Source organism: Porites lutea, chromosome 2 (assembly GCF_958299795.1).
Source record: "Porites lutea chromosome 2, jaPorLute2.1, whole genome shotgun sequence".
NCBI lineage: Eukaryota > Metazoa > Cnidaria > Anthozoa > Scleractinia > Poritidae > Porites > Porites lutea.
This window is the reverse complement of record NC_133202.1, coordinates 22064762-22083253: the sequence shown is the minus strand read 5'-3', so window position 1 is coordinate 22083253 and position 18492 is coordinate 22064762. Positions and strand designations below refer to the sequence as shown.

The following is an 18492-nucleotide window of genomic DNA, read 5'->3' as shown; positions in this document are numbered from 1 at the left end:
AAAGGGAATTATAGGTAAGCGTGCAACAAAGAGAATGAAACATACTTTTCTGCAGCTAAAAAGATTTCTGATGTGACGTAGGCCTTGAACTCGACATCAGCTTTGACAAGGAAAGCCAGCAGTTCCTTCATCATGCCACGAACATTACTGGAGTTTATAAGAGCAAAAGACAACTCCATAGCCCTCCTGAAAATACACAACCAACATTATCATACAGTTAATAATTTTTAACATCTCTTTCAGATGGAATGAAGATGAAAAACATAACAAGAGCTTGAGATTTGGCCCGTTTCTTTTCAAGACGTAAAACAACTGATCACTTTGCATACTTGTAGCTCTACAGTATGTTAAAAAGGCGACATGTCTACAAAAATTAATGGTGAAGGGAAAATTCATATGAGATGTGCAACACTTGCATCACAGAATGTTACTATCGAAACACAATGTCAAAAAATGGCACAATTTATCATAGAAACAAAGGTTTTGGGTGTATAACCCTTCTTCACTGACAGTCGTACAAGCTGTGTTTCATGCTTAAAGTGTATTTTTTATTTACCCTGCACAGTTCCCTCTTTGTGGAATATTAATATTTTAGTATCAAAATTGTAATACTACATGAATATCACATATTTGACACATCACCTTCTTATAGAAATATCTGGGTCCTTTAGGCAATCTAAAATGGTTGTCCGATGTCTCTGAACTGCATTGTAATCAGCATGAACAGTCTTTAAAAGTGTGTTTAATGCAACATATCTGAAGAAAAATTTATTTAAAAAAATGAGTGTTTAAATTCAAAATAAAATTCAGGTTAAATTTTCCTTTTACCCCAGTTCGATTCTCAACTTTCACTGCCTCCTACCCCAAATTATTAATTATTAAGAACAAAGTCAACAATTTCCTTTTTCCCAAAGTAGTCAATTGATAGAAATCGGTAGCAATCAAGTGATTTTTACCAATTGATAATGACAATTGGTGAAAATCAATAAATTCAATTGCTGTGTCAAATCGATATAATTGATTTTTTATGATTTTAACAATTTTTGTAACAGAAGTCTAAGGACTATTACACACACAAGTTTCTCTCTGAAACCCTTTATTTTGTACTACACTCAACTCTCTCTTAATGGACACCTCTATAAGACGGACACCTCTGTAAAACGGACACTTAGAGTTGGTCCCTGCCTTTCTTTACTCCCTTTATTTGACTCTCTATAAGACGGACATCTCTCTAAGACAGACACTTAGTGCCGGTCCCAAAGGTGTCCGTCTTAAAGAGAGTTGACTGTAATAACAAAAACGGTTCAGTTTAAATTACAGTCAGTTACTGCAGGCAAAAATCACAAGAGATACAACTTTAGATAACGGTTTCCTAGAGGTTCCCCTTCAAGTCGATAGGATGTCTGAAATTCAGGTTAAAAGACTTCCTAGACAGTTTTTCACTGATTTCCATTATCAATCAATAAAAATCACTTGATTGCTGATGATTTTTATCTATACCGATTTTTGTCTATTGATTGCTCCCAAATGTCCACTCCAAAGGGATCACCACCTTACTGTGGTGGAGTGGTTTGCAAGTCTCAATGACCCACAGAGCTACAGTGTGTGTGTCAGCTGGGGTCTTTGACTCCAGGTAGGGCCACCCATGCCGAACAGGTTTGAAGGATAGAGACCAGACTAAGTGTGGTCCTTTAGGTTGGGGGTTGGGCTGAGGGCTGATAACCCTCTCCCGTAAAACCCTGTTGTTACAGAAAACCAGACGCAGAGAAAATTCACTTTATAAAGGGAACACTGTGGCCTGTCCTCACAAAAGGAGAGACTCTATAATGCTCAGGGGCAAAAGCCAACAGGACGCCACCAAGTCAGAATCAGATTTATCATTTTTTATCAATTAATCTACTGATAAATCCACACTCATTTATAACCAATTGACTACTTTGGGCTTTATTTCCTTTATTTCCTTCTCAGTGGCTTCACCACAATCACTGTCCACTGAAGTATCAACTGCTAGTTAAGATGAAACTGGAAATAATGACAATGACTTTCTACAAATGTATGCATCCCTCACCTTATATTTTTGTCATTGTTTAAAAGAAAGCGTCCTAAAATGTTGATTGCTAAAACCTAAAACAGAAACAAGACATTGACACTTGTAAGTTTCACTCACCCATAGTCAAACCTGGATCAAGCAGTCACCCCTTAAAAATGACCTTTATTACATGGAAGTGGTGACAGTCACCATTTCCTACATCCCACTGAGCTATTTCTTTTTGCCTTCACCTCTACCTCCGTTTAGAGGTACATGTATCAAGGATAAACATGTATCAAGGCATTGTTGTACTACATCGTGTAAATGTATGTCTGTGTTTGGGCCAGCAATGGCTGAATATTTCTTTTCTTTTAACACAAGGACAGAAATCCCTTTGAGGTTAATCAATTTTCTCTCTATCTATCCATTTGTTGCTTGAAATTTTAAATAGAAGCAAATTTTCAAAACCTGTTTTAAAGATCACACTGTTGTAAAGTTATAACTTAGCTAGTCCATAACGGTGACTGCTTAATACTAGGATCAGTTTGACGATACATGTACAGATCATAAAACAGACACAACGTATGATGTATGAAGTAAACTGCTGAAAACAAAAAATGTACATACTCTGAGGCCACTCTCAGATTTGGTGTCCATTATGGTGAGAACTGTCTCATACAAGATGGCATTGCCTACATTTTTGCTTGTTTCTGTGTTTGTTGCAACCTGACCCAAAAAAAACAACACAAAATAATAATTTTACCATTTTTACTATTTATTATTGCATAAACATACATGTACTAGTTAGTTTTGCAATGCTTTCAAGTGGTATACAGTGAAATATCCCACAAGTGCCTTGTGCTGGGTTTTACAGTGCTGTTTAAAGTTACTTTTGGCAATTTTTGATGAAAAGTTTTAGCTGTCAGTATCTGCATTGGTTTTGGTGGGAAGTGTGAAGGCCAGGAGCATCACCTTGATTTTCCGTGACACACTACATACTTACATAGCACAGAAAATGCAAAGGGTTTCTAGCTTTCTTATTGGCTGTATTCTCTAAATCATGGCATAAAATAAGAGAATAATTGCTTCCACTTGGAATGTTCCATGGCTACTACAGGAACTTCTGATGGCTGCGGCTGGAAGTGACTGAACAGAATCATTCTTTGTACCAGAATGATGGTTACTGCTGGTGATGAAATCTTTTCAAAGGGACATTGTTGCAGAAAGTAAGGGGAAATTAAACATTAATCACTCACCTGAGCAAGAACATCGTTCATCTGGTCACTGACTGACTCTTCATCTTTACCAAGCATTCTTAGAAGTCTCAGTATTTTAACCTAAAAGAATTTAAAAAATGAATTACAACTTAATTAAAAATGGTATGAAATGTACATGTAAATGTGAATTATCCTATGATTTTAGATGGAATGGAAAATACTGGTTTCTAAGGAAGACAGATACAATATTATTGTACCAATTTTTTTTTAAGCGGAATATTTTTTGGAAAATGGAACACCAATAAAAATTAACAACAATAACAGGAAAAAACTAAAAAATATAAAAGAGCTGAAGCCTTACAACTGTAGATTGAGACCAACACCATTGACTGAGAGTACAAGTATGTTCATCTCCAGTGTTTATGTTACATAGTTAATTTTTATCTCAGGTAATTTTTCCTTTTCTTTCGTTTCAACTTCATTAGCATACACTACCATACCCAAAAACAAAAGAAAAACAAACATTACCTGAGATAAAAAATTAACCACAACACTTACATCCAATTGCCAAAGAACAAAAACATCATGAGAATAGAAACAGCATTCTCTTGTAATCTAACCCACATAAAATTTGGGTGAACAACTTTGGTTCCGGAAGACCAATTTTATACAACATACATGTACTGTTAGAATAACCTTCTTTTTTTTCATTTACCTGGATGAATGGATCACTGATCCCTGATACGTCATGTTCAGGAGAATAGCCTGACATCACAAGGTTCTTCAGTGTTTTTACTAATATTGGTACATGCTGTGATGCAAAAAACCATTCAAATGAAAGACAATAAATATCAACGGCTAAAGTACAGTTGTGATGCCTCATGCTAGTTCCCTTTTTTTTATCATCATCATTGTTTCTTTTCTTGCTGGTCAACATACTGTCAGAAACTGGGTTGCTGTGTTACAGGGAAAGAAAAATGTACAAATTTTGTTTTTATCATCTTTAACTGGTTACTCTAAAACGATTTAGTTCAGATTAAAATTAACAATCAAACAAGGGCCACAAGTTTATCAATTCCCATAATACAGCTTTAACAGTCAACTGTCAAATCAGGTCTCCACTCCACTCCACAAACTAACAGAACAGTGAATTAAGCAACATGTTGAAATAATTCTAGCACATAATCACGACTTGTCAATCCTGGTTGCATGGAAGAAATGTTTCAAAACGTTGAAATTTGCCAAAAAGAATCTCAACAATATAATTATCATGTGAAATACACATGTAGGAAAAAAAACCATTAAAGATGAACACACCATGTTACATGCATGTGTGTGTAGGTGTGCTGAAAATGGGGAGAGGAAAATAACTCCAAACATACCCTTCGAAAGTGTGTCAGTGTTTCTGGATTGACACGACACATCTCAGTAACCAATGAAACGCCACAAACTAACACACCTAACAAAAGAAATAAAAATACATGTAACATCTGCAAAGTGTACAAGTTTACCATATTATGGTATCATCACAATGCAAATAAAAAACGTCATCTAATTTTGTTTAGCAAAAAGAAACCAATCAACTCAGACTAACCATGGTTTCGCTCATTGAGAAGAGATCTTGTTGTCGGGATAAACACTTCCATAAGTTCAGGTACTTTTCGAACAATTCTTACCGCACAAAGTGCAGCCTGAAAAGTAATAGCAAAATGTAAAATTAACAAACGGCCATTAAAACTTCACAAACAATCAATTTTCCCAGGTTTGCATGACTATTATTAGCAGCAAACACAAATCACTGTAACTACATGTAAATGTAGACAATTATATAATTACAATGTACACTGTAGCACAATTTGTCATCGGTCTCCCTGAGGAGGACTTGTACCAAAACATTATTTTTAACCTTAAGGTGGGAAAATTGAGGGGCTTTGTTTCATTTAATGCAAACAGAAAATACTTGTAATTTGGCTCAATATAAAAGATATCACCTTTTTTCTTAGATAAGAATTTGACGACTTCAGCAGTTTCTCCACTTCACCAGCTAAATCACGACTCATTTCCTGAGAACATATGCTGCCAAAAAAAGAAGTACAACAGAAATACAAATCATTAATTTTAGTTTTTACTATACTCAAGACTTGAAGTGTAACAAGACTTCTCTGGAAATGCATGCATTATACTTTATAACAACAAGATAAAAAAAATTTGTCCTTACTTTCCTAAGGAGCATAGTGCCAGACCAATAACAAACTGGTTTGAATGATTCAAGTCACTAAAAGGAGAAGCATCAATATTAGTTGGCTACACACTGTAAATGCAATAGTAGTATAATGTACACCTTTGTATGCTTGCTTTAGAAGAATGCATTTCCTAAACATGTTGGCTACTCAAGTCAGCTCTCAATATCATTATAAGACATACAATGATACATGTATTATAGTGGTGACAGGAAAACCTTAGATCATAGTTCTAAGTGGGTAGTTTTGAGTATTTCAGATGCTGATGTGTCCATCAAAGCCTCTGCATTTTAAAATACAAATAAAACTAACCGTAAATAGTCTGAGAAACCATCCGAAATTTTGCCACACCATTAATGGTTTCCCAGAAAAATGATGCCTGAGGAATTAGGGCAGAAATTCCACATTGATGATATCTCACAACCCAGATCTGGACAGTGATTCCAACAGGTTGACAAAAATTTCCTTTGCGGCATGATAAATCAGATGAACAACCCAAATCTGGGTAGTGACATGTCATCAGCTTGGAGTTTCTGCACTCATTCCTCAGATTTCATCTCACGGAGAAACCAGTGGAGGCATCGAGAAATGTTGGCTGTTTTCTCAGGCTATAGAGTGAACAACTGGACTCACTTTTTGAGAGAATTTGTGACCAAAAGGTGAACATCTTGCCGTTCATCTAGAAGAAGCATAGCTCCAAGATAACCTATTCTTTTGTCCGTAAACTTGGGCGAGGCAATTAGTTTTAGACACTCAAGCTGCAAAATAAAAAAAACATTTGATTTATTAAAGCTAACACCAACACTGAGTATCTGTGTTGTAGTCCAAAATGAAATTCATTAATGGTTTAAACCAATTTTGATTATCAGTTACCTTTCATAACCAAAATCACTCATAGCCCCTTTTCTTTCCCTCATAATACACTGTATTCACTTCAGGTATAACTTTTCGGCCACAAAAATTCTTCAACAAAGTCACAAAAACCAGTCATACCATGAATTTTGAAAGTTTTAGGTCCAGATCTAGTAAAAGGAGAGGTATCAACTTGCATAGGCTTGTAACATAGTCAATTAAAGTGGAATGGTTGGGAAACCTTTGTTATAGGCTTTTGTTAGCTTTTTTGGACCTGACCATGCACAATGTTCAATAGCATTCCTATCATTTTGAAGTTATTGGACCATAGAAACGTTGCATTAATTTATTCAGTCATAATTTGAGAAGAGAAAACAAAGGATAGTGCATGGTCACAGAGCTTCCAATATAAACTACAGCACCATTGTTTTACACTTTGATGTTTGCCAGGTTTCCTAACCAGTCTCCCCCACAAAATAGCTTATATCTTGATTAAAATGGAATATGTAACAATGAAAAGCAGGGCAAGATACAAAACAATGCCTACAGTGTAACTGTTTTAGGTAACATCCATTCATGGGTTAAATCACATTCCTCCTAGGTTAACACGGTTGAAAAACTTCATGTACAAAACCCCCAAAAGGTGGTATGCTTGTTAAACTTGAGAATCTCTTTACAGGGGTAGCCTACATGTATGTACTCAAGAAGCATGAAATTATTTGCCCACACCTAGACCATATTCTTTTATTCTTCACAGCCCATTACTAAATACCAGCATACATGTGCACTGTTAATGAAAGCTGTATCATAATCAGATTCACTTGCAATTCCTAAAAGCAAGCCTGTATGATTAATGATTGGAATAAAAGATATCACTGACAATTTCCCTCTTCACATTACCTCTTTCTAGACAAAAATTTATTTATTACACAAAAAAATAATTATTGAACATGTACGTACTTGGCCAAAGTGAGCAGGATAACCAAGCATATGAATGTACAATAACTTGGCAACATTGCGGCATCTGAAGTCATTATCTTCTTCTCTAAATGAATCTCTGATGTAGGCACATTCTTTAGCTATAACTGCTCTCTCATCAGCTGCTGTCCTTGCAGCTCTTATTGTTCGTATAAGGTCTCTCAGCTTCCCAGGAGCTGGCATGATTGAGCCTTAACTTGGGAGTTCTGATACAAAAGAACACAATTGTTTACATGTATGGACAATGTGTACCTCTACAGTGCTTTAATGCTTTAGTGCTTTAAAGCTAGTAGTAATCTCAGATTAGGAACTGCGTTCCAGCTTTTTTAGGTTTACTGTCAAATGTGACATTATTTCCTAATAAATTAATGCTGCAAACCGCTTCCTATATGTTTTTTTAAAAAAGAAACAAAAGAAAACAAAACGACTACGAAGAAAAGAAAAAGTCTCACCCAGCAGGAGTCAAACCCAAGACCTTTGACGTGCAAGGGCAACGCATTATCCATTGCACCAGGCAACCACTGCTAAGACCATAATGTCAAATTAATTGTATTTAATATTTTTGTGCCCACAAGATAAATTGTTCAAGATGGTGTAGAAAATGCAGTCGTACAACAAAATGAGTACCACAGGAATCCCAACTGATTTTGTGTTGTGTTCTCCTAACGTCGGATGCAATTATTTAACCTCAGTTGATTCTCTATTTCCTTTGTTTCATAGCCCTAATTATTCATGAATCAGGGCTATGAGACAAAGGAACTGAGAATCAACCTAGGTTAAATCAAACTTAACCTGAAATCAACTTTGACCTGTAACATGTACACTGTAAATGATTTTTGGGCAGAATACCATATGTTAATGAATCGAAACAAAACAAAATAAAATTGAACCACAACAAATATATGTATCTGAAATACACGCAAAATAACACTTGCAAGTACATACAGCAAAATAATGTAAACACACTGTAGGTTGGTCCACAGAGGGTCCCTACCAGATCTGACACATAGCTCTACCCATGATTATTCAAAGACAATTCATGGTATACTTCATATCTGGACAATTTTGGAGTTCAAGAAATTTCTGTGCACATTAACATGCATAGTTTTAGCCTTTCCTCCATGTTTCTTATTTTGTGCGTAGTGTACATAAATATACTGAATCTTCTCTATTCGCTTGAATCATTTATTACATTCTTGGTCCTACAGTGTATTTGTGCCTTCTTGTTATTTCTCCAAACTGATATGTTAATATTACTGCCATAAACTGTTGATCCTATCCAATCACCTTATCTGATCTTCAGCAATACATTACTGATTAAATAATACAAATTCCTTGTGGAATTGTAATGAAGGTTTTAGCCAGAAGGGTCTCCAGTCATCCTAAGGACACCCATTTTAGGAAGAAATACAAGGAAATTCACTTAATCTCTAATAATTTTATGGGAAAACAAGCCTTCTGGATGGCCAGTTTTCAATATCTTTCAGGGACTTCTTAAAATGTCAAAACACACAAACACCTAACATCTAAAGTGGGACCCGGCTTTATGGACACCTGCTTATATCGGACACCTGCTCAGCATTTTCAAAAAGCACATACACCTACCAAAAAGCACAAGCAACTTTGCTCAGAAGTTAGCCACTTTTCCCTCTAAATTAAATTAATTAAAGAAGGATTCTTTTGAACCCTATCAATAGAATAGGTTACCTCACTCCAACAAGCAGCCTAATCCACCTTTCAATGAAACCCGTCTGATAATACAGACCTTTTCCTGCATTTAGACAAACAGGTCATATACTTTCCCTTATTAACCCACTTAAAAGGAGTAACATTAAATTAATACAGATTACAAGTGACTATTGCAGAAATTTTAACTATTGCAACTGTACTGCAATAGGTCATGCCAACATTGTGATAATATTGTGATAGTTTAAACTCCAATATTGTTCAACTGTCTGGAGTAATACCAGCAGCAGCAATATTGACAAGTTACAAAAAGTCCAAAACTTTGCTGGGCGAATTATTCTGGGACTAAGAAAGTATGACCATATTTCGGATGGGTTGCGATCATTGAAATGGCTTCCTATTAAAGAGAAACTCATTCTAAATGACGCTACTATGATGCACAAATGTATTAACAAGCTTGTTCCAGACTATCTTGCTGATATGTTTAAATCACGTTCTCAAGTCCATAATAGACAAACTCGATCATCTGGTGCTTTGGATATACCTTTATGTCGCCTGTCAACAGGGCAGCGCTCCTTTGCTTTCAGAGGAGCCAAACTCTGGAACTCCTTGAATGATAACATTAAGTCCTTAAAATGCCCCAGGAATTTTAGACGTCATCTTGCAAATGTTTTATTAAGTTGATATATTATATTATTGATATATATTTTGTAATTATAATATTATTGTATTTACATTCTCAATTAATTTATATATTTGTATTTTTTTATTCTATTGAGCTGAAAAGCCCACTTAGGGAGCATCAATAAAGTGTATGTATGTATGTATGTATAGTGGAGGTACTATTGCAATAGTATTGCGATAGTTTTAAGCCTTTCCTTTTTTGTTTGAACGAGCTCAGCGATATATATAACCCTTCTCTAACATTACACCCAAAGCGGTTCAAGAATCAAGACACTAAAACATTCTACAGCTGTAGATGTAGGTACAGTAGGATGGTAGATTGTTTTTTGTTTCTTTTTTACTGTGACCTTGAGAATCTAAGATGGGTAAAAACGGAATCTTTATTTTCCAAAGAAATTTAAAATGTTAGAAGTAGAGAAACTATCAAAACTATTGGTAGTTCACTACACAATCACAATTATTATTGATGTCTCATTTTTACTACTGATCCATCGCTATTGCAGTACTAATATCGCGATTAATAGATACTTCGATGTATTGTTACAGCTTTAATACAGACAATGGACAGTAAAACTTTTAGATGACCCAAATTACATGCTGTCATACAAAGTTAACATTGTTTCATCAATGGTCATGATCTGCACATATGAATTCAAGTGCATAACTGCAAACTGAAAATGAGTGAGAAATGCCAAATCTCAACCTATGTTAAATAATTATGTTGACACCTTTGAAAAAACGAGCGAGCATTAAATTCAGTGCAAAATTGTTTGATTAAGGGAAGGTTTCTTCAGTTTGTGCTGAGTTACAGTTATTACATTACACATTATTCTGTTGCTTTTAATCCGAATGCTTTAACCTCGGCATCAAGAAAACAAACAAACAGATAATAAAGACACTTTAACATGTTCATTTGGTGTCCACATTAACCAGATTCCACTGTTATGTCTTATGCCAAACTGAAACCAGTCTATTAGAAAAATGTTATTTACTAACCATTGCAGTATCTCATTTTGCAATCACAATACTACTAACTTTAAATTACAATTCTCTTGTGCAGATAAACTTTAAAAAACTACAACTCCCTATACCTAGCAAAGACCCCACAGATGAAAACTGAAATTTTTCAAACTGTTTTGTTTCATTGTCAGTTTAAAACAATGAGGAACAATGCAACATCATACATTGATCACCCCAGCTTCCAGGAATAACTAAACTTGATCTGTGGATTTATTTAAGAATAGATTGCAGAAAACCGAAAAAAGGGTTAATGATTTGTACACAGGTGCAAGGAGGTACATTATACACATAGCAACAAATACACCTTTACTTAGAAGCTCTAAAATAACATCCATCTTATCACAGGAATGTTACTACAAAATTCAAAGTAGTCTTAAACCAACGTTCATTAACATTCAGTTAAATGGTCTAAAAATCGGGTAAACCAGCAGATGATTGAAAGAATATCAAGCTTATAAAGACGAGAATTTTCACCTTGAATCAACAGGAAGTCCAAAACGAGGTCAAATGAACACGACGAAAATATTTCTCCTTCAACAAGTTAACGTAGAAAAGGAATATTACAAACAGGATCGAGTGAAATTCGGAATGATTTCTTGTTGTAATTGCCCTGTGGTTGATTGAAACCCGACCGCAGATATTGAGTCGATTGAGCAGAGCATGGGTGACTGAGTATAAAAATTAATTAAACTATTTTAATCAGTATAGCTATAAAAAAATCGAAAAAATGGGCAGAAAATATGAAAGGTATCAGAACGTGCATGCTAAGAAAACTTTCTCCATGTATTAGCTCATTTCCAAGTATACAAGATTTAAAACTTACAAGAGTACACTAAAATAACACAAGTGCACAGTGTACGTATATTATGCAGGCACAAAAAGTAACTTTGATTTAGAAATATCAGGTCTGCTAAAACACAAACACAGCTTAAATGGCAGTGCTTTCATGTCAGGTACAGAATAAAAATGACAATGAATTCATCAAGTCACGTTCTAGTTTAAAACGATGCAATAATTCCGTGTCAAGAACCGAACGGATCCGGCGATTAGTTCAAGGAGAAGTAGCATTGCCAGCAATTCCGTTTAACAGCGAAAGAGATGAACCGCAAAAGAAAGCTTAAAAGAACGACCAGGAATCTCAGATTCCGTCCAGTTAATTATGACTCACCTGATGAGAGAACTCCGATCAAGCTTCGCTCTCAAATGAAGGAAATAAGCTTGGAAATGACTCCACGTTCCACGAAGACAGTCGAAGGACCGGGATAGCCAATGCGCAAGTACAGTGGGAGGGACTTGGCCTACACATTCCCGGATGTTGTCAGCAGTTCATGTGGTTAGCGGTTATTACAGTAAAAAACAACATGGCGCCTGGGAAAACGCACGTGAAAGATTCGAAAAAGAGTAAACAGTTTCAAGTAAAAAAGGGGAATATCTCTGGCATCAAAAAGGCAAAGACCAGTAATGCTCCCAAAAAGAAGGTTAGAAATCTACATTTAGTAAAAACAGAGGGACGCCAAATAGCTTTTACTTAACAGTTAATGAATGGATGGCAGGCGCGGATCCGGTACCCTGGTCACCTCCCCGCCCAACCATCTCGCCACCAACGAAATCGCCACCAAGATATACATTGTATATATCTTAATTAATACTTATCGAAAGGAGAAGTCTCGAAAAAGAATTCTTTCACTTTAAATTTACAATGAAAGGAGGTAAGGTTCAAGTGACAATATTAACCAACTTTCATAAGAAAGGCTGTTGGATTTTAAACAAATCGCGATCGCACCTTAAATAAGCCGTATTAAGGTGTTAAAAAGTCGCAATTATTCACAAAAACTGAAACAGAGATATACCGTTTTTACACCAAAAACAAAATTACTATAAATCTATAAATCATTCCTCTAGTATGGTGACGATCGTGTGATTTAACCAAGTATATATCTTTTATTTGACATAATCCAGCTAAAAGGGAGAACCTGGCAGCAGATTGAAGAAATTAACAAGAATTTCACAGATGTACTACATACAACACTGATCAAAGATTCCAGCCAGGCTGGCAATCCGAAATGTGCAAGTGCAGGAAAGGAAGTCTGTTCACAGGTGAGAATGTGAGAATGTTTGGCATGGAAAGATCCTAGTGGGGGGTACTTCCTTATAAGAGGCTAATGGGGATGTGCTGCTGGATGGGGTCGCATTTTCATGACTGGATTGACTATAATCGGGTCACATTTTCAATGGTGTTTCTAGAATTGTGCGCATTTTCGGATTATGGGGGTAAGACGGTTCTTCATATTTATGGTTAGCAAACGTACCAGAATGTTTGTAGCGCAGATGAAAAGTAAAGTGCTCTTCATTCAATGTAAAAAATGGGTCAATTCATAAAAATAGAAAGTGACTACGTTGGGATCGTGAAAATTACATATTTGCCCAAAAGTGACTAAGCTGGGGTCTATAATTGGCCACAAAATAGACTATAATGGGGTAAGGGCTCTGAGAGACCAGCAGCACAAACCCAGCAAAAATTAACCCAAGTACCCCCCCCCCCAGGGGGGAAGATGAGCGAGGAAAAAGCTGCTGATCCAGTAAAAGTGAAGTCACTTTAGAAGGGTTGCCTTTGTTTGGTTTTAATTTTCTACTTGTTGGGTTGTATACTCAGGGGGTCCCCTCCCCAGCCCAGAACCCAGCCTGTATCACATTTCTTGTCTGTCTTTCATTTGCCCGTGTTATGTTGTAACTGAATGTTCTAGAAGCTTAGAACTGACAATGTTTGTAGAAATTGATGAGCTAGGCCTGTTTGCAATACTTCAGTAAGCACTCAGTTGCAAAAAGTGCAGCAAACATGAAAGCTTTATCAATGTTTTAATGCGGGACAAAAACATAAAAGATCATGCAGTTTTCTTAAGCTCAGTGTAAAAATTCACTCAAAGTCATTAATATTATTACATATATATTACCTTCAAACAGATCACTGAAAGGGCATCAATTACAGCAGTTTCAGATGTTTCTCAAGATGAACTCACAAAGACTGTTGAAAACATTGCAAATCTATAGCTAATAGCTAAACAATGCCACTCTGTATAACACAAATCGTAGATGAGATGTTTCAAACTTTGCATCAAAGTTGATCAAATCATCCCAGAGTACTACCTGATCCCTAGCAACAAATGATCAGAATCAAGAACGTCTTGGACTTTCCCCTCATGCTCAGAGGGAATACTCTTGGACATACTATCTGCCACTAATGTTCTTTGACCTGTACAAAAACCAGTCTTAAAATAGAACTAATATACAGTCATCGCCTTTATAACAATAATGGTCTAATCACCTTTAAGGCCTAATGTATGCTCAAAAAATATCTTACTCAATTCATGCAGTCTTCCTCAAGTGTGCCAAAATCAAGCAAGTGTAAAAAAGGCTGTGCTGGTAGTGTGAGATTTTGAATGTTCAATTCAATTTGTTATAAACAGAGAAATCCAACAATTTAGGACAATATTGAGGGGAGTTCAACAATAAACTTGAATGTACCAAGTGTTGCCAGTGTAGCAACTGCTAAAAGAAATCTTTTACATGCTTTTGGTAAATGTAGAAGTCGTTGTCTTCCAAGGGTTGGGTTAAAATGGTATTTTTGTTTGCGACAAAGCTTATGATTTTACAAATTGCGTTGCATTAATTTGCTTCTTAAAATGTCATTATCACTTGAAGGTCTTTTGAATGGACTAAGGGCATTTTAAAGGTACTGCTTTTCAATGAAAATGCAATCATACTGGACACGGCTGTGCTTTGTTCCTGGCCAGATATATTTGTCTTTGTTTTATAGAAATCATACGCTGAGGACCCTGGAATTCACAGGTTCAGCGCCCCAGGCTCCCTTCAATTTTTCTTTGAGCACAGCCTCGCTAGAATTGCTTACATGGAATTGCTTACTCGTTTTCGTAAAAATATTCTCAATGACTATCTTGTACAAATTGCAGCTAGTAAGATTTATTTTTCTTTTTGACCAAGTTTCATCATCATCATCATGTCTTATCGCGCCAGTAGGTGCATAAGCCTCACTGACCAAGATTATGAAGCATAAAAACGACTTCCTTCGGTTCCTTATCAGGGAATTCAATAAAAGTGGAACTTTCTTATTTAAAGGAGGAAAATCTAATATATTGTTATTACAATTATTTAATGAACGACTTTTTGTTACTCTACCTGAATCAGATTCTGAATTAAACATACAACTACGTTGAAACAGTCGAATCTTTTTTTTCTTTCTCTCGGGGACGACATGGATAATAGAACATGGGAACGATCAGGACGGTTTCAAACGTCGAATTTCACATATGCCGAATTTAAGGCTAATGGGTAAAATCTTTTGTTCTCAGTCATTTGCATTAGTCGAGGCAGGATTAGCACAGTTGGTAGAGCGCTTGATTGCAGAGCGGGAGGTCGCGGGTTCGATTCCCGTTGCCGAACCAATACTCAGGGTCTTAATTAAAATAACTGAGAAATGAAGGTACTCCCTTTGCACTGCAATCGGCTAGACCACGTAAAATGGCGGTCCCATCTCCAGTTGGAGACGTAAAAGTATTGTCCCCAGTTAGTACTTTCGTGCTGAATACCTTGACACTCAAATCAATTACATTTATTTATATATTTTTTTTAGATTCGGCACATGTGGAGTTCGACAATCAAAACACGCCGCAAGTGAGCAAAACACGCAAGAGTGGGTATGGTTTGATCCATACAGTATACGAGGGTTTTTTGATCGGCTAAAATAACTAGTAATTCGAGTTTACAGTATACAGAGTTATTTCGGTTCGGGGTATATTGAGAGAAACTTTGGGTGTTTTGATTGTCCATACACCACTCCCCCTACCCTTACCCACCAGGAGAGGTGTTGACTTTCCCGTGATACTTCCTCCTTACCCTTCCCACTGCCGCCTGATTAGCTCAGTTGGATAGCACAGAAATTTAGAGTTAAACGGCAACGTAAATTTGTACCAAGTGACCAAGTTTTCCCTTGTCGTTTACTGTTCAATACCTCCACACGAATTTAGTGATTTCACTTCCTTTCTTTAGTAGTGGAAACTCGGGGGTAAAGGAAATCGCTTAAATCGCAGCGGGTTGGGAAAATAACCAGACAGCAAGCAAGAATAAACTAAGTAAATAAGGTAAAGTGTATTTAATTGAAACTTCCACGGAATATTTATCTTCTTGAACCTATTACCTGAATTCCCATACAAATCCTTTATCGTTGACGGTCATTTTGAGGATTACCTGACGCAATATTAGACCTCGCGTATTAATAATCTCTCATACTGAGCTTGGGCTGCCTGTGTTCTTAATTTTGACAAATTCTCAATGTGAGTCTGACGTTTGCCTTTGGCCGTAAACGAGATTCAAAGGCTTTCTGCTGACTAATTGCAGGTTAATCAATGCTGAGCAGGAAGCACGGGTTCAAACCAAAGACGGACCACCAACATTTTGATATCCCAAGCGAAATTTCTGGTTTTTATGTAAATGGTCTCCTTCACACCCAGATATGTAGGCTCTCCTCTAAATCTCAGTTTGTCCCAACAAGAAGACACACAAACCTTGGGTGCGGCTCGCTTCAAGCCAAGCGCTCGGTTTATTCACGTAAAGACTAAAAGATACATGCCATATCATAGAAACGTAATATACAATCCAAGTAACATACAGCTCCAAAAAACTAGGTCACAAGCTGAATTAAATTGAAATGGGATCGTGGAACAACAGCTGGGTGAAAAACCTCCCCGTAGGTCCACTTGCACCTAGGAGGAAAACCCCAGGCCAGCTGTACCCCATGAAAAAACGGTCTCCCGGGCAAGACCAAGTAAATAGAACCTAGAATCAATTAAAAGCGGTACGAACAAGAAAACTAAATACCTAAAGCCTTAGGAGATAAAGAATCTTGGACATATCGGTCCTTAGCCGATTCACTAGCCCAGCGGCCATGACGCTTAAAAAGTTGATCTGGTAGGCCTGCATTTGCGGCAGCAGTGACCCCGCCACTCCTAAAGCTATGTGTACCAATGGCAGAAATATCAGGAACAATATCTTTAAAGGCTTCTAGCACTAACTCTCTTAACCTTGAATAGCTTAAACCTTTAGATCTAGGCGTATAACCACATTTAGTTTTGGAAAGCTGACAAAACAAAGGGCTATCGCAGGAAAGCCCAGCTCTATCTAAATAACGGTTCATCATAGTAACCGGACAAGTTGCTTTCCTAGAATAAGCTACAACAATGCAAGCTCCATCTCTATACTGATCAGTTTCACTAGATTGAATAAATAACTTTAACATGTCATTTTCGATCGTAACATCGGATCGAACAAGCTTAGCAAGCTCATCAAATCTGAGAAAGGCAGCAAAAGCTAGTAAGCAAATAACAACCGAACGAATGTTATACAAAGAGGCCATTGAGTCCGCCTTGGAGAGGCAACTAACTGCTCTAACTGAGAGACTGTGATAGGCTTCTTCTTGGTTGTTTTATGGGCCAGCAAACGCTGCGCGCCGGCAAAAGTACTCTTCACCAACGGATGATCAGAAGGAGACGGCTCGCCACCCAGCTGGTGAAACCAGGCAATGCTGTGAACTGCCGACTCCAGGGGAGATGCTGTCTTCGCCTCAGTCATTAAATGATGCAAATAAATAGCAAAGTGAAACGGAGAAGCGGGAAAAACTGTCAAGCCATTTTCTCGTGCCCAAGACCTCCATCTGTTGTAAGAGGAAAAATATTTGGAGGAAGTACTGGGTGCTCTGCTAACCAAAGCAACATTCGGAAGAGAACTTGCAAGGGATTGTAAAGCACTGGATCACTGGGGAACCGCAGCCCGAAGATCCAACCACATAGTAGAGCTGAAAACATCTGCAAAATATAAGCAAAAAGAACACACACACACCCTAAAAAGTCAAAAACAAATAAAAATGACCCGGACGCTGGAACAGCAAGACCGAGATGAAAGACAAATCCAGCACGCCCAAATATATACCCCTACTAATTACCCACATACCAGCGCACACGCCTAAACAAACATAAGATACCGATGAGAGCATATTTTCCTGCTAATTGCCAAGTCAAACGCAGGAAAATACTAATTGATTGGAGGATGAGTGCGGGCTCATTATTCTAAACAGCAGCTGGTAAACGAGCCTACTCTCATCCCACGTTACGCTACACTGTACTGTACGTTACGTTACGTTAAGTTACATTACATTACGCTACATCACATTACATTGACTGGCATTAATTATCTCTTGCTCTTACACTGCAACAAAAACCCGGTGAAACTCCACTCAAATGCATGCGACATATTACTTTTTCTAACTTCATTTTCTTCTACACATATTATTTTTGTGAGTTCTTATACAGCAGACACGAGCTGTGTTTACATTCCGTAATTTCTTCATGGCAGCCTACTTGAATGTTCACAAACTTCCTTGAATTTAACAGCCAGGAATTTCTGCTGAGTTTTGTTATATTTACTCTTACATCTTATTCACAATAAATCAGTTATAGTTGCTTATTATTAAAATTCTTTTTTTGGTCTATTTCTTGTTCTCTTCAATTCTTTGTACCCCCGCCATTTACATGGATAAAATTGTGGAACAATGTACCCTATTGTTCACGTGAAGCGTTAGTAAACATGTTAAAAATAGTTTGGGAAACTTTTAATCAAATGCACACACGAGCGGCTTCATAACGTTTTCTTAGCTTGATTCTAAAAACAACGATACCTAACATAAGTTCTCTTAAAGTGGCAACAAGATCCAAGTTTG

General features: G+C 36.9%; 3 protein-coding genes across 4 annotated transcripts in view; 1 reads left to right on the top strand and 2 right to left on the bottom strand.

Moving 5' to 3' along the window:
• LOC140928022 (AP-1 complex subunit gamma-1-like) overlaps positions 1 to 12011 on the bottom strand; it is a 31201-nt gene extending 19190 nt beyond the window's left edge. Inside the window, exons 1-13 of one of the 2 annotated variants that reach the window (XM_073377736.1) lie at positions 11875 to 12011; positions 7299 to 7522; positions 6120 to 6244; positions 5465 to 5521; positions 5238 to 5322; positions 4841 to 4937; positions 4629 to 4705; positions 3962 to 4057; positions 3286 to 3366; positions 2657 to 2755; positions 2069 to 2124; positions 643 to 756; positions 46 to 186 (exon numbers count right to left, since the gene is read on the bottom strand). In XM_073377736.1, coding sequence (XP_073233837.1) covers positions 46 to 186; positions 643 to 756; positions 2069 to 2124; positions 2657 to 2755; positions 3286 to 3366; positions 3962 to 4057; positions 4629 to 4705; positions 4841 to 4937; positions 5238 to 5322; positions 5465 to 5521; positions 6120 to 6244; positions 7299 to 7499 — 1229 coding nt within the window. In that variant the 5' untranslated portion in view covers positions 7500 to 7522; positions 11875 to 12011. The remainder of the gene's footprint in view (positions 1 to 45; positions 187 to 642; positions 757 to 2068; positions 2125 to 2656; positions 2756 to 3285; positions 3367 to 3961; positions 4058 to 4628; positions 4706 to 4840; positions 4938 to 5237; positions 5323 to 5464; positions 5522 to 6119; positions 6245 to 7298; positions 7523 to 11874) is intronic. The other variant, XM_073377737.1, reaches the window with a different exon arrangement.
• Positions 12012 to 12064: 53 nt separating this feature from the next.
• On the top strand, positions 12065 to 14917 carry LOC140926738 (uncharacterized). Its single transcript, XM_073376437.1, has 3 exons — positions 12065 to 12184; positions 12666 to 12803; positions 13668 to 14917. Exons 1-3 carry the CDS (start codon positions 12068 to 12070, stop codon positions 13752 to 13754), a joined length of 342 nt encoding a protein of 113 aa, XP_073232538.1. The 5' UTR covers positions 12065 to 12067; the 3' UTR covers positions 13755 to 14917.
• Positions 14918 to 16590: 1673 nt separating this feature from the next.
• LOC140925824 (uncharacterized) lies at positions 16591 to 17133 on the bottom strand. The gene has a single exon (XM_073375680.1). The coding sequence runs from the start codon at positions 17131 to 17133 to the stop codon at positions 16591 to 16593; it is 543 nt and encodes a 180-aa protein (XP_073231781.1).
• Positions 17134 to 18492: the final 1359 nt, after the last annotated feature.

Bases quoted from the DNA above. Each gene is read 5' to 3' on its own strand.
- LOC140926738 (XM_073376437.1), top strand. From the start codon at position 12,068: ATGGCGCCTGGGAAAACGCACGTGAAAGATTCGAAAAAGAGTAAACAG. The intron at 12,185-12,665 runs GTTAGAAATCTA...GACATAATCCAG, and splicing joins GTAATGCTCCCAAAAAGAAG to CTAAAAGGGAGAACCTGGCA. The intron at 12,804-13,667 runs GTGAGAATGTGA...ACCTTCAAACAG, and splicing joins GAAAGGAAGTCTGTTCACAG to ATCACTGAAAGGGCATCAAT.
- LOC140925824 (XM_073375680.1), bottom strand. From the start codon at position 17,133: ATGGCCTCTTTGTATAACATTCGTTCGGTTGTTATTTGCTTACTAGCT.